Source organism: Corvus cornix, chromosome 14, assembly GCF_000738735.6.
Source record: "Corvus cornix cornix isolate S_Up_H32 chromosome 14, ASM73873v5, whole genome shotgun sequence".
NCBI lineage: Eukaryota > Metazoa > Chordata > Aves > Passeriformes > Corvidae > Corvus > Corvus cornix.
The window spans coordinates 3,132,472-3,148,374 of NC_046344.1; the positions used below are offsets into that span (position 1 = coordinate 3,132,472).

At 43.4% G+C, this 15,903-nt stretch overlaps 1 protein-coding gene across 2 annotated transcripts in view; it reads left to right on the plus strand.

Moving 5' to 3' along the window:
- Positions 1–15,903, plus strand: part of FAM20C (FAM20C golgi associated secretory pathway kinase) — a 59,295-nt gene that overhangs the window by 36,627 nt on the left and 6,765 nt on the right. For both annotated transcript variants that reach the window (XM_039560276.1, XM_039560275.1), the window contains 2 exons: positions 9,255–9,347; positions 11,088–11,203. In XM_039560276.1, coding sequence (XP_039416210.1) covers positions 9,255–9,347; positions 11,088–11,203 — 209 coding nt within the window. The remainder of the gene's footprint in view (positions 1–9,254; positions 9,348–11,087; positions 11,204–15,903) is intronic.

Below are 15,903 nucleotides of genomic sequence, written 5' to 3' on the forward strand. Positions count from 1 at the left end.
AATGTTATTGTTCCATTAAATCCCTACCCTTAATGACCCCAGACATATTAAATAACATTCTCAGGGCTGAAGAAATGCTTCAGACTTCTAATTTTACACATATTTTTTCCTCCTGTGCTCTCAGATCTCTAGAAGTGTTATATATTGAAAAGCCTCTGTAGAAAATACTCTGCAGTCTTTTTCCTGAAGGGAGGCTGCAGGTGACTGGGCTCACATGGAGCTCTGTTTGCTCTTGATGGTTTTTCAAAAATAGTTTTTGCAGCTGTATCATTTTTCTTGTTTGCAATTTGTGGCAAGCAGACAATGTACAGTGGAGCCTCAAAGGGATAAATCAAGGGGAAAGATGACAGATATCATGGGCTTGGCATGGCAAAAATGCTCACACTGCTTGCTTAAGAGCACAAAAGAACCTAGGCCATGCAGGGACAGAAAGTATTCATGGTGATATAATTTCTTAATGAAGATGCCTTAAAAAAGGCACAAAATATCACTGCAACACCTCATTAATGACATCTTCCTGCTTTTTTAATTGCTGTGAGGCTTTTTTCTCCCTGCTGTGACAACAGCATTGACCATATTAACATTGGCACTGGGAACTCTTTTGCTGGGCTGTCAAATACCTTTTAATCTTTCAATTCCTGTATGTCAAGTCAGGTTTCTATCTCAAGGATGAACCAAACCGTATTTCTGGGTCAAGAATTTTTTTTTTTTTATCTGCAAAGTAAATTAGTGACAGGAGCTTCCCAGAGCTTGCCTTTCTTTTCACACTGTGACTCATTTGTTTTTCTGTACAAGCCCTGCTTGTTCTGGATGATGGAAAAACATTTCTACTCAACAAGCACTGCCGCTTAGCCACTGTGGCATCAGTGTTTGTCTGTTCTCTACATTCCCTCTTCCCACCAGCATCTCAAGAGGGGAGACAAAGATGAGTTTGCAGCCAGAGTCCCACCTTTGCACCCCTGTAATTTATGGGTGCTGCCTCCTGTGCAGTCAGCACTCCAGAAAGGATTGTAACCCTCCTGGGCAGGGGGAGGCTTCTCTAAATCAGGGTGTGAAGAGCTGAGATTCTGATTTTTGAAATACACACTTCAGTCCCCACTGCTGGCCAAAAAGCAGCCGTGCCTGTCGCTGCTTACAGCAGAAGCAGCCCTGGACAGAGCTCACTACAGCAATTGTGAAAAGCATCTTTATTTCCTTTACCCCAGCATCCAGTGGGGCTGCTTTTGCATGATAACTGAGATCTGCCCCATAACACTGGAAAAACTCATCTTACCTCAAGTGTTTTTTAAACTTGTGTGCTTTCTAACACTGCCTGCCTCTAAAATTTCAAGATTCCTTAAAGAAAGGCATAAAACACCCTTGTAGCACCTCACGGATGTGTGCAGGGGAAATACAGGCAAATGTTACTGAGAATGATCCTACGTGTCGGGTCACATCATGTCCAAACCACAGCAGGCAGTGTTAGCTATTGCTGTGTGTGCTGGGTTATACATTAAATGCCTCTCTGTACACCCACCTGGAGCTGGGTAGCACTGGAGCTCATCTCTCTGGTTTTGTAGGGCTTGCCTGCTCCGTAACAGCATTTCATTTGGCTTTCTTTACAGCCACCTCCTAAATAATAGTATAAAACAATTACAAGAATAAGAATAACAAATAGCCTGTGAGTCTCAGCTCTGCCCAGGCTGAGAGCTCAGCACCCAGCACACCCCATGTCCTCAGCCACGTTCCCAGGGGACACAAAGGGGACCGGCAGCTGTCACACCAAAAAGCGCGGGTGGGGAACACATCCTGACAAATGTGCTTACAGTAAGGGATTTTTTTTCCCATTTGCTTTTCCCATGGTGACAGTCAGCTACTTACTGGGCAGAGCTGGAAGTAATATTCTGAACTGCTGGAGGAAATTTTCCCAGTTGATCAAACTCTTATGTGCTTTGTGCTGATCAAAGATTCTCTTCATGTCTTATGCATTTGAAAGCACAAAAGAATGAATGAAAAAAGAGCTATTCTTCTGAGCTGGTAGACAATGAAATGATGATTGGTGAGATTATGCCTTGACTTTACTGTCAGCACAATGTCAGTAAAGGCAACAGTATAGAGAAGGTGCATTTAGAGATATTAATACCACTAAAAGAAACAGAAAATCCCCTAAAAAGAGGAAAATGTCTGGGTGTATTATTATTTTTATAGTTTAGTGGAGAATAAAATGAATTTTTCATATTCTTGAATCATATATTTGCCCTGATTATTCATCCCTTCATATCATATCTGCTTGTGTAGGCAGGAGTGGTAACTCAATGTTTTGCTCAGGTGAAAATCTGCTTTTATATATATATATATTTATATATGTATGCATCTAGTGCATGGCATGGCAGGAACCTTCCACTGGTGCTGCTCCCAGCAAGGGACTGACTTTGCACAACCTTTTCATAAATGCCCTGACCTGTGTAGAGGAATTAGAGGTTGCTTCTTTGACATCTAGCAACAGTGTTGGTTTTAATGGCAAAGTCTAAAATAGGCTTTTTTTAATGAATTAAAAATAAATTAATTGTGCTGAGTAAAGAAGGCACTTCTGAGCTGAGGAATCTGCAGTCTCAAGGCGTTAAGGCTTCGTTCCCAGGTCTTGGCTTGGCGATGCTCTTTTCAGGAACGGGAGCCAGTTGTTCTGGTGTGTTTGTCACATGTATCACCCCTCAAAAAGGCACACACATCAACTGCAGCAGGTGTCTCTGGGATGGTTTTGTCCTGCTCATGGAGCGAGGAGAAAGAGCAAGACTGGAAATAAGCAGGGGAGGAAGGCAGCACATGTGGACTAGGATGAGAGCCTGTAGCCATGGGATCACAAAAGGACGTTTTGAAGATCACATTAGAGCAATGTCTGTCAAGAATGGTTTAGTTCTAGCTGATCTTGCCCTGGGGCCTGGGGATGGGCTAGGTGACCTCCTGAGCCTCCTTTTGCTTTTACAAAAGTAAATTCAATAACACTGCTTCCTTGTGGATTTTCTCTCCCTCTTCCCCCCACTGTCCTTCTATGCCAGGTAACAAGATATTTATATACACAAATGTGCTTTCCAAAGCTTATTGTCATTCTCTGCATAAGAAGTTTGTGATTTATATTAAGCTGACTGGTCCTTGAGCATGTGCTGTTGTCAAGCTCTCTCCGTCTGCTCAGGAGAAAAGCACTCCGGGGCTGGCACTCAAGAGCATGATCTGGGTATTTATCCTTTTGGCAGTTTGCTAATTATTCCTGTTGCTATCACATCCCCGTGCGGATTTCTGTCTCTCTGCCACAGTAAATATTCTCTCATTTTTTCGAGCTGTGGAGCTGGTACTTATACTGGAGAAGCCTGAATATCCTGCAGGGGCCCATATTGTCATTTGGTTGATAGCAGTGGAATGGGCCAAACATCCTTTCTGTACCACTCAAATTGCATGTCTTCGCATTCCTGTGTTGGCCACTCATTTTCTGGCCCATATTCTGCTCTTGTAAACAGCTCCTATCGTCCCTGGGAGTGCTCTTTGTAGCAAATGCTTTGATAAAGCCGGAGCCATCAGCTGCCAAGACTCCATAAGGAGTCAGAAATAGGCACCAGTTATCTCTGCTACTGTAGATGGAGCTGCATTAGCAGCATCATTTCTCTTCCTGAGGACTTAGTAAGCCATTAAAATGTATTATAAAATTAAATGGCATTTTTTCCACCTGTTCTAACCGGTGCCAAGTGCACTGAAAACCCTCCCAGATGACACAACTCTGCATGCAAAATCTCAGTTTGCCCTCCTAAGGACTGCAGCTGCCTCAGAGACACCTTTTTTTTCCATGGGCTGCCTCCTTCCCTTAGAATAATAAGCTTTAGATGATCTCGGGGCACTCTAGATCCCCCTGCTGCACAATCCAATTTGACCTAAGTGTTGCATGGAGGGGAGGGAGGGAGGGAGAAAATCTTGCAAGCAGACACCGGACTTTCAGTCTGAGATTCCCATTAGTACAAAGAAGAAGTTCATCAGTGAGGGCTTGGGAGATTTCATGCCTGTCTGTGTTGGAAGAAGGGCTCTCTGGAATTGATGGAGCATCATCTGTGCTTCAGTGGTGTGCTGGATCAAGGGGCTGCCTGTGGAGCTTCCAGATGCAAAAAATCCCCGAGTCCTTTCCAGGCCATAAAATCATTGAAACAGCAGCAATCTGCTGAGTGGACACCTTTTAGTCTTGCATTAACTATCCTTTTAGTCTTGTATTAGCTGTATTTTATCATTTAGGTAACGCTGTATATGAACTGTTGAGCCTGCAGCTCAGCTTCAGGACAGGTATTTAAACACCTTAAGTGCTCCACAGGAAGAGAGGAAAGCTGCTTTCCAAAGGAGAAGAATAGCAACCTATGGCTGTGGGTAGACCCAGTTAATCTTCTGTTATCTGTTCTGATAGCCAAATTATGCTCTTATCAGTGCTAGTCCTGTCCCTGCCAATGCAATTACGAAGCCTCACTGGTTTATATCTCTTAGTGAGTTTGCTGCTGCCCAATTCCCCTGGCTGGGTCAGGCAGGGGCTCTGTCTGCAGAATGGCCTGACCCAAGCAAACCTGCTCCCTGCTGCAGCAAAGCTCATTGTTGTGCTCCCTAATCATCCCTAATCCCAGCGGCTGATTCCCCTGATTATGTGTCAGAACACGAGGCTAACCTGTTTAAAAGGAGCTGTTTTCCAACCAGCAGCACTTCCTCTCCTTAGTTCAGGGACGTGGGTCTGACACAAGAGGTGTCTCAGAGAGGTCTCTGGATGGCAGCATGGGAAGACAGCATGTGTCTGTCAGGATAACACTTAGCTCACATTGGGCTCTTTGCCCTATTTTCTAGCTTTTTGGCTGCTCTACAGATAATAGAACCCCTCCAGAGCAGAGGAAGTCTGGCACTGAGCAGGATTCTTTCGAGTAATGCATGGCCCTGGTGGGTATTAATCCTGGTAGTTTAGGCAGGTGTATGCTAGTGATCCTGGAAACTAAATACAGATTTCAATGGTAAAGGTTTTATTTTTTAGAATATAATGTTTTCTGAAATACCAGAGAGTCTGCAGAGCCTGCAGTCACCCTGTGGTGATTTGGTTCATGAACAGCAAAAAGAAAAGTCCTGAGAAGTTATTAATGTTGAGGCTGGGGGATCAAGTGATTGGCAAAAAAAATGTTTCCAGAAATATTTAAGAGAAGCTTGAGACTTTGCAATTATTTCTGAACCCAAATTACTATGTTGATTTATCCAAATACTACTGAACACCAAACCAGGTCCCAACCATAGCTAGAAAGGAGCTGATTTATTCATGACTGTTCATTTATCAGAGCAGCTTTCTCTCTTCTGTTTGTAAGCATGACTCACTTTTATAGCCACCAGATCAGATCACAGTTGCATCTTGTCTTGTGTCAACACAAACGTGTCCCTGTCCTGTATAAAATCCTTCTTTGCTTCCTATGTTTTTTCTGAGTTGTGCCATGGTGGGAAAGTCTTCATGGGCTTTGATTTCCCCTTAGTTCTTATTTCTTCCCTACACGTGTTACCGTGCTGATTTGTCTTTTCCTCATGCTGTAATTGGGCTGGTGCCACTGTGTAATTTTTAACTGTGTGCAGCATCAACAGACCTCCATCTGTCTCTCCTCCAGAGCTTCCCAGCCTGCCACTATAAATATCTGCCAAATCCTTCTCCAAAGAGAGGATCACCAGATTCCAACTGTTTGCAAAATACGAGCTGCTGCCAGAAATCCTCTCCCACCGTCTGCAACCTGTGCAGAACCTGTCCCTGCTCGGTGTGGGATGGCACTGCTGGCACTGAGGAGCTCAGACTGGAATTCATTGTCCCTCAGAAGCGTGTGCTGCTGCAGAGGGCTCAGCATGTTGGTCTCTTTGCTCAAATATCTCATTATATGTGTCATTTTATTAGACAATAACCTTCAATAATCATGGGGTGATAAAACCAAACTAACTTGTAGGTAGGGTTTTTTTTTTTCCCTTTTAAAATGAAATTCTAATTTAAAACATGCTGTGGGGTGGATCAGTTCCAGTGTTGTTTTATAAGATGCTTTACTTGATCTGGAAGGGTCTGGGAGTTCATCCCCCTGTCCCAGCCTGTCACTTAGGGACTGAGGACCACTTACCATGATATAAAGCTGGAGTAACTGGTTGGACTTGCTCGGAGCAGTTTGATCTCCACCTCTCTATACTTATACATCAGAATGGATCATTAGAAGAATTAAGAATTAGCACCAAACAGGCTTGGTTGGATTGTGCACAGTTAAAAAAAAAAAAAAAAAAGAGGCAAAATAAAATAAAATATACCTTTTTAAAAAACTATATCATAAAAATAAAACTTGGATAAAATATTTTTATGTATCAATGCAGTTGGATAAAGTAAAAATTCTAGATTATGAGGTAGGTGCCCTTTAACACAGTTAAAGCCCTTCTCATATCAGTCTGTTAATGGCATTGATTCAGAGCTCTGTGAGGCTCCTGTGGCTTTGTAAGTTCAGTTGTGTACCTTGGGCTATGATCCACACGTGTTAGTGTTTGCTGGTGGTATGGCAGCTTGCTCCGGCTGGGGAATTCCCAAGGAACCTCTTTAGGTACTGCTGCAGACATCATATTAAAAATAAATGTCTGCTTGAATAAAAATCTGTCTGTTTAATGTCAGATCCAAGGAACCAGGTTTCTGTTGTATCTGTGGAAGACTGGAGTAAGTCAGCAGAAAGGATTTTTCAAGGTTATTTCAGGAGAGGGTTTCATGTCTGGACCTGCCACGTCTCAGTTGTGTAGAGCTCTGCAGAGGAGCATAAGGAATGTAAAGTATCTTGGGAGGGTGGTAAATCCTCCTTCCAGTCTACATTCTGAGTAACAGGGCATTTTCAAGAGGCAGAGAAGTGGGTGCCATGCGTTTGGCATGAGCATGGACCATGTGAAAAGTGGCTGGGGAGCGCCTGAAGCACCAAAGAAACTTGGGAGTTTGTGTCATGATGTGTCATCAGGTTCAAAAAGTACTGGGGTTTCCATTCTAGATTGCACTATGGATTTGGTGTCCGTTTTTGAAGGTTTTAGGGCAACCAATTTCATGGTTTTTGTAGGAGGGTGTGCTGCCACTTAATAATACATTATGACAGCAGAAAGATATGTACAAACAAGTCTGAGCCTGCAGGGCACCTGAACTTGCGCCCAGCCAAAAAATATCCGCAGCCATTCCCGGGGTGGCAGGGAGCACCGGGAAGAGGGAAAGGGAGCACAGGCTGGGCTGGGGCAGGGCTGTGCTTGCAAGGCTGAGATCCAGCCCTCAGTTAAGTCTGATTTTCTGGAGCAAGGTTTTCTCGTAAAGGAACAGCCGTGGTTTCTTTTATGGTCTTTGGGAGATAAAAAGCAGATGGCATTGATTAGCTAATTAGTAATATTTTCTGCAACTTACCAGCTTGATGTGCATAAAGTTTGCAAAATCTTGGGGTGAGGATTTATTGAAGAAATCAACTCTTTTAAAATCGGGGGAGGAGGGAAGGTTTCATGCAAATGTGTAATTTTATGTCCGGCAGAAATAGGTTAATCTTTTTTTTCTTTGAATTCATATTCAGAGCTCATTCCTTCATTTTTTAGGGGAATATGCACAATGAGGTTGCAGCTCTCCTAACTCTTGTCTTGACTGCGTAGTGCATTGTGTGAAGTGCCAGAGGTTCTGCTCTCCCCCATTCCTCTTCCTGGGTGTGCTCCTTGCCCTTTTGCATTTCTTATGGAGACAAAGCAAAATACTGGTTTTTATTTCATTCCAGGCTCGCTTTTAGCTTGTGTCCTTGTGAACCCTTTGTGGCCACAGCAGCCCCCTAGCAGGACTTCTGCCAAGTGCTGGCCACCTCCATGACCACTGCTGTGACAGTGGTCAGTGCTGTTTCGGCCACAGCATCACTGGGGTGTTTAAGGCTGCTCTGACCTTGAGTTCTATTGGACATGAGTCAAATACCTTGATGTTTTTCATCATTTAGGGCAAGATAGAGTACCTTGCCAAGAGGTTAATATAAAAAGGAATGTCTGAGAAAGGATATCAGGCTTTCAAACCCTGCTGGGTGCACAGCAAACTCTTCATACAGCAGAAAACCACAAGATTTTTCTCTTTTCTCCAGCAGCCTGGAGAGCCCTGCCAGGGCCTGTGGGCAGACACCAGCCCTGGTAGTCACAGTGGTGGGTGGACACAGCTTCAGGTCCCGAGCAAACCCAAAATTAGGACTTCTGCGGAGGTTTGAGCTCTGCACCAGCACCACCCCAAAGCCTCTCATGCACCAAGGTCCCCGTGCAGAAGCTGTATTTTAATTGCCAGCGTGCAGCACGAGTGACGCACGAGCTGTCAGCTGGGCCACCTGTGACAGTGGGCAATGAGAATGAACTTTGTTTTCCTCTTCTGGAGAGCTGTCCTCCCTTGCAGATGCTCTGCAGGCAGCTTTGCTGTGCTTATCTCCTGCTGAAGACTCCAAAACAGGGCATTACACAGGTTGAGGTGCAGCCCAGACATGGCACTGGTCAGCTGCTTGAGTTGTGCTCCATCCAGAAGGACTGGAAGTTGCCTGAAGTGAGAGAAAGATTTGCTCCTGTCTTTGTATTTTCTATGTAGTGTGCTATGGAAGCTTTAGCCTTCCTATTTCCAGCCTTCCTATCAGAATGACATTTTTTATTAGTTCTTAAATTTAAGAAACATCAAATTCTGCATCCTCTCTCAAGCACAGTCTTGTTAATGTTCTTTGAAACGTGACAAGTGTTGCGGCCATCAAACTGCAATGATCCTGTTCCTTCTGAAATGAGAAAAACATGTCACTTTTGGCTCTAAGTAATACAAAGGGAGAGGCATATTCCAAGAGCTGCATGGCTGCCAAAGATGAAAGAAAAATGTTATTACTTTTGGAAATTTCATAATTACAGTTAATGATAATTTAATGAAATGACATTGTCTTCACTGCTATTGCTAATGAAATGTTTGAGAGTGATAAAACAGGTCTTGTTAAATAGAGGAGAGTTTTGAGTGGAAGAGCTTTGTGACAGCAGACTGCCTGCACAAGTCTTGAATTCCTATTTTTTGTTAGAGTAGTTTAAAAAAGAAGATAAAATGAAGGCTGTGTGGGAAATAATGCACAAATGAGGTATTTAAAGGTCTTCCATTAAGCAAACAATACTGAACTACTGAACAGCATGCTGATGACTGAGCACTGCTCCTTAGAAATGCTAGCCCTTCATTAAAACTCTTCCCTTGTTTTCCTTTGCAGGCAAACCAGAGAACAAGAAACCCCGCCTGACTTTTTTTACTTCTCAGACTATGAGAGACATAATGCAGAAATAGCAGCATTTCATCTGGACAGGCAAGTAGAGTGAATTTGCATTAAAAGAAAAGGGGAAATATTGTGATAAGTTGCTGCACTTGGCCATTCCTGAATTACTTTTTAAAAGGGGAAAGTGGAACAAAGTGGGCAAACGTCATAAATAAATGAAATGGCAGATGATGAAAGAGTAGGTTAATAATTAGGAAATGCGACTTGCTCTGGGAATGAGAAACCTGGCAATAAGTAATTCTCAAAAAGAAAGAGAAGTTATATTGAAGAGAAACTGAGGAATTAATTTCCCTTGTGATCTTGAAGTACATATGGTGAGGACCCATCTCCCAGGGAACGTGTCACATAAGTGTGACGGGAGTCTGGCTCACCCCAATTAGCTCCAGAGCACGGAGATCCAAGCGACACGTGGGGAATGGTGTGAGTATTCAGAGAGGAGTAATGGAGATGGGGAGGGAGTTCTGGTTCCACAGCAAAAAGCTGGGACTGTCCCACATCAGGAGCATATTTAGGCCCCAAGTTAGTGGGAAGGAGAGGGCAGTGGTGGTCATCTCATGCTCCTGTTGCTGAAAATGTCCCCCCTCCAGAGTTAGTGCAGGGGATGGTGGATGCCCTAGGACTGCAGCCCTCCCTGCCTGCCCAGGTTAGGGGTGGGAATTACTAATTAGTGATTAACAGTATGTCTGGAAACAATGGCATTTCACTGAAGCATCTTTCGCACTGTGAAAGGCCAAGAAACATCCTTTGGAAAGCTCAAAGCTTTGGGGCCACAAGTTATTTGGGGGTTTGTGTAGTGTTGCTGCCTTCTAGGATGATGGCTGGGGTATGGGAACATATCAGTGGGTGGCACAGGGTAGGATTGCCAGTAAGAGCCAATCCTGATCAGATCCTTCAAGGATCTTCTCTATTTTATTGTTGTTGACCTTGGTGTTGATCCCTTCTGCTTTATATTTTATAGTGATGTTTTAAGCAGATGGTGCTGTAGAAAAAAACATTAGTGGAGTTCCTATGGGGGGTGTGTTAAATATCCACACACTAAGCAGGAAAAGCAGTTGCTATGCGGTGTAGAAAATGTGAACAGCAGACAGTGGGTATAAAAATCCTGCCTCTGGGGACACTTTGTATGGGGTCTTTGCTCTTTTACTGTATCTAATAGCAATGCTTCGGAGGGAGGTTTTTATGATCTACGAGGGCGGGGGACTTTGGAGTGGAGAGAGGCTCTTCTCCCAGCCTTTGCCTGTGGGAAAATTTTTGGTCTCAGGGAGATTGTTTAGGTTGGTATAAGGGTATTAAAACAGAGAGGAGCAGAAGGAAATAAATCAAACACATACTAAGACTGTCTGCAAAAGAATTACATGGCGTTTGTGGGAGAAAGAGGCTGAAATCCCATTCACCAGATCACTTAAAAGGCTGGTGAGCAAAATGCGTGTCACAACAATCATACAGTAGCATGAAGTAGAAAAAAATAAATTCTTGCTGTCTCTGGTTTTTGGAATCATATGTATCTTCATTTTTATCATGGAACAATGCCCTCCATACTTTTCTTGTATTTTACTGCATACTGTGTGGGCAACTCAGAGCTCATCATATTCAGGGCATATTTTGTAATATATTGTGTGAGGGATTAGCCAGTTTAAAGTTGATGGGCTTTATACTCCTTAAAGACCACGGATAAATGTGCCTTCAGAGTGTAATGAAGCTTCCTAAAACCTCTAACTATCATTACATCTTAATCCTTTACATAAACGATGTCTTTTCTCCCTCTTGCAGGATCCTGGATTTCCGGCGCGTGCCCCCGGTTGCAGGTAGACTGGTTAACATGACGAGGGAAATACGAGATGTTACTCGTGACAAGAAGCTGTGGAGAACATTTTTCATCTCACCAGGTAGTCCTGGAAATAACACTCTATTCTTTCTATCCTGCTGAACACATGCTTAAGGAAACGATGTGTAGATTGCTTAATTGCTCAGATATTTCTAATAAAACTGTCTTCTAGACCTTTGAATAAAAATAGATGTGGAGACATAGCTTACAAAGAAGACTTTATTGTTTTGAGTTGAGTGCCTTTTCCCCTTGACAAATTATCCGCAGAGAGAGGCTTTTATGTTTGCCAAAGCAATGTATTCAACAAATGTTTAATGTAGAACAATTTCTAAGGCAATTTTTTCTGGTGCTCTCCATTTACCCAAAACCTTATTACCCAGCCCATTAGTTATTTAGGGTTTTTTTCCTACTGCAGTGTGATCTGTCACTTCTGTTGGTCAGATGCCTTTATTTCTGGGTTTGACCGGAGGACCAAACCTAATTTCTCAGAGTCATTCAGGTTTTATTACAACAGGAGTTTGGGAAAAAAATCAGGAAATAGATATGTAATATATCGTGCTTCCAGCTCAAATTCTCTGTTGGGCTAGAAGTGACCTGAATTGTTCCCAGTCCTCACTCTTGCTTTGAGGGCTGACCCAGGAGCTGATACCACTCACTCTTCACTCTTTCACAACATTTTATGGACCCAGTCAAGGATGGAGCTCCACAAGGTGGGAATTTTACAGACACAGGATAAAACCCTATCCTGCTCACCAAAGTATACAACTGGAATAGGGAAAAATGGGCAAAGGGTGGGAAGAAGTGACAGCATCTCTGTTCAGCTTCTGGGATGCCAAGATGGAGAAATTAAGGCTCTGAGTTAAGGCACAGAAATAATGTTTAAGTTTGTTCTTACATATAGAATTTATAGGTTATAAGTTCAATTTAAAGCACAGTGCCATGTTCCAGTAGCTTAACTCATATTGTTTCAGCTGTGTGCAAATGTGCTTTGCTGAACTGAGGCTGTGACTTGTGTAAGAGGCAATCTGGAGCAGAAACCTCTGGAGATCTCTCCCTTGCTCTGTGTGTGATTGGCCAGAAGCTGTTTATCCCAGATCCCTAAAGTCGAGATCCAAAGACTTAATTACAGTTTCTCCCAATGTAACTGTAATTTATTGCTGTCAGCTAGAAACCAGAGCCCTGTCGTTGCAGTGCTTTTGCTCTTAAAATGTTTATCACACTTTTCTGATCCCCAGTAAAGTCATTATTACAGCTGTTATTTTTAGCTTTGTATTTATGTTCAGCTCTGCAGGACACAGTTGAGCAGACAGTTATTTATTCCAGGAACTTCACTTGTAAAATACATTACATAATTGCAGAAGGTTTCCTTTTACCCTGTGTTCTGAGCACTCCAATTTTACATGCACGGTTATGGTGACAGTACGTGTTCCCCAGACCTGGTGGGCAGACATTCTGCATTTGCCTCAATTGCTTTCCCTCCCTCTTTGTCTCTCTATACTTTTTTTTGCCTTGCTTTTTGTAGGCAAATATGCGCAAAAAAAGGGCAAAAAAATCTTTTGATGCACAAAGTGCTTTGGCTCAAGTGAAATATAAGCCATTTTATTCCTATTTTGGCAAGTAAGGTGTGGATTAGTAGGTTTGCTTGATTTTTAGTCTTCTCAGGTTATATTTCAAGGCTTAGGGGTGAACTTGAATGATTTCTGAGAATTACAAAACTGTTCTCAAGTACTGAGCAGCTTACAGCAGCCAGAGCAGGGCAACACAGAGTTAAGGCTGCCAGTTCAGATGAAGATCTTTATCTTGTCATTATGAAATTCTGGACATCCAAGGGATGATCCAAGCATAATCCTTTATTCAAATTTATTTAGAGGTCTCAAATAAATTCAATTAAAATATTTGATTAACTATGAATCAGGCTTTTCTGGAGAACAAAATGCTTAAGCAATTAATTTTTCTTTCCATTTTACATTTCCTGAATCAATACACTTTGGTTAAATCACGTTGGTTACTTGTCAGAGTTCTTCCCTACAAGTCCCCAGATTAATTAGTCAGGTTCTCATTAACATGTGCCCAACCTCTGTCTTGTATTTCATACTGACCTTAAAAGGCAGACATTAATTAATGCTTAATGAAAAAATAATAAAGATCCTAAATTAAGCTTTTAGAAGCAACTTTCACAAGCCCAGCAGGCAGCTCAGGCAGCAGATTGAGGGCAGAGAAGGAAGAGGGAGGTACTGGGGTGAGATTTGTGGTCTGGGGACTGAGGATGAAGAGGGAGCAGGGAGCCTGGGGAAGGCTGAGGGGCTGACCTGGCCCTCTGGCAGATGGAGGGCAGCTGAGTCAGTCGGTTTTGAGGGAGAGCTTCCTCCAAAGGTGAGAAATTGAGGTGTGACCTCTTGGTACATGCACAAACCAGGCTGTGCACCAGCATAAAGCTGCCAAGGACCCTCTGGAACTCCCTTTCAGGTAGCTCTGTCACTGCATCTCCATCCCCAGCAGTGCTCAGTGACAATTAGTAGTCATGGGGACACGTGGTGCCTGCTGGCAAAATATCCCTCTCCATACATGTGTACCCAGCTCTTAAAATTAAACGAGCACTAAATGAAATGGATTTTATAGGAAGATGTTCCCCTCAGGCTGGGAGGGGGACCTTTGAGGGTGGTTATTGATGATGCTCACCAATCACAGGATCATGGAATCAGCTGCGTTGGAAGGGGCCCATCAGGCTCATCCAGTCCTGTTCCTGGCCCTGCACAGGACACCCCAAGGATCCCACCAAGAGCATTGTCCAAGCATGTGTTATCTCCCAAACTGGTGTTGGAAGAATCCTCACTGCATTTCCACTCCTGGGCCACTCCCTTGTCCCATCAGGCATGGAAATCAGGGCCAGGGAGCCACAGGCAGCCGTGGCTTCAGAGCACGGTGCCGAGCAGCATCCCTGCTTCCATGGAAAAGTGACAATGGCTGCGAGCAGGCAGATCACTGGATGCATTAGGCTGCAGTCAGAGAGAAAGCAGATTGCAGAAAAGTGCACTTCCAGGCAGTTTGGATTTAAACATGAGAAATGGAATTAGGTCAGTAATTATTTAAATTAATTTTATGTCCTTTGCAGCAGGGCAGACTGCAGTAGTCCTGCTACTCTTACAAATGAATGGTAATTTGCTAGGAAAAAAGAGACATACTAATGATGTCAGCCTTCATTTTGGAAGTAATTGAGGCAGCAGCTTAAAGAAATCAATGTTACACAGCGAGTAAGCACTATGTTTTTGTTCATATTAACCAATTCCAAGGGATTATGGATTTTTTTCTCTTTCAGCGTACAATAGCGGTTCTGAATTACCTATTATTTTGAGCAGGTAAATGAAAGATCTTTTGATGCATTGCTGTAGTAAATATTCAGGATTCTTTCCAGTACTCCAATTGCACAGGCTTGCTAAATGTCCTCTATTAACAGTCATGCAAAGCTGAATAAAAGAATTGCTCTGCCAAGCAATTTGCTTTAAGGTATCCCACCTTGTTCCTGTTCTTCCTGAGAAGAATTACTGTTCAGCTATCAGGAGGATGCACAGAGAATGTGCAGATGAGTACACAGACACTCTGGTTCTTAATTGTTGTAATTAGTTAGAGTTTCAATCACCAGACCATGATTTTTGCCTGCATTTCATTACGAATCGCATCCATTCCTCCTCGGATAATGAAAATCAGACACTGCAACACAGGGTTCTCTTCCCTTTCTGCTGCTTTGGGGAAACAATTTTCATTTCTAGTGTAGAAGGATTTTGCATGTTGCAAATGCACAGCATTTGAACATTCCAGCAGGTATAAACATCCCTCCCTGCCTGGTTTGCCAGCACTGCTGCTGTTGCCATTCCTGCCCACTCTGCAGGAACACAAATTCCTGGCTGTTGCTCCCTTTGCCGGTGTACTTATGCAGAAACACCTTCATCTGGTGAGAGGAACACATGGTTTGGGCAATTTTAATGAGAGAAGAAGGACTGTGCTCCAGTAGGGAGCTCATCTTCCCTTTCCCTCTTATTTTTGCTTCGGAAAGCCAAACCCTGCTCTCAGCGTGGGATTGCCATGAAGCGCTGGGCTTGTGTCTCTAGCTGGAATTTCACCCTCAGCCTGCTGTGCAGAATGTGGGTCACCTACTTAGGTTTCAAAGAGCCTTGCTACAGCACCTTGAAGTCTTAAATGAGAACTGTGGTTTTCTATATTTGGTGCCTCTTTTTTTTCCCTACATTTTTAAGAAGCCTTAAAAATGAATGTTTCCCCAGATAATTCAGGCTGCTGCATCTTACTGCTGGTATGTAAGGACTAGGGTAGACATAATAAGACGTCTATTCCGTGTCAATCAAAGCAGTTAATTTCTTTAGCAGCAGCTTGAGATAAAGCATCCTTTCACCTCCACTATCCCCAGAAATTGGACAGGAGCTGTGGGGAGTAGGTACCACAGGTCTGAGCCCATGGGGGGAATAACTGCTGGCAGAAAAGGATTTGCCATTGAAAGTAACTTCTCACTGAGAAACATACTCATGGTTTTACTGCAAGTTCTCTGTCTTAATGCCAGTAAACACCTTGCTGCTGCTCAGGGGATTGGATGCCTGGAGCTGGCGATGGGGCTCCATGGAGGATCGATAGCTGGAAGATCGTGGCAGGGATGAGTGGGATGAGTGGCTGGCATGGTGCAGGCAGCACACGTGCTCCCTGCACAGCTCTGCAGCAGCAAACACCAGCACTGCCACAGCCCTCAGCTCTCCT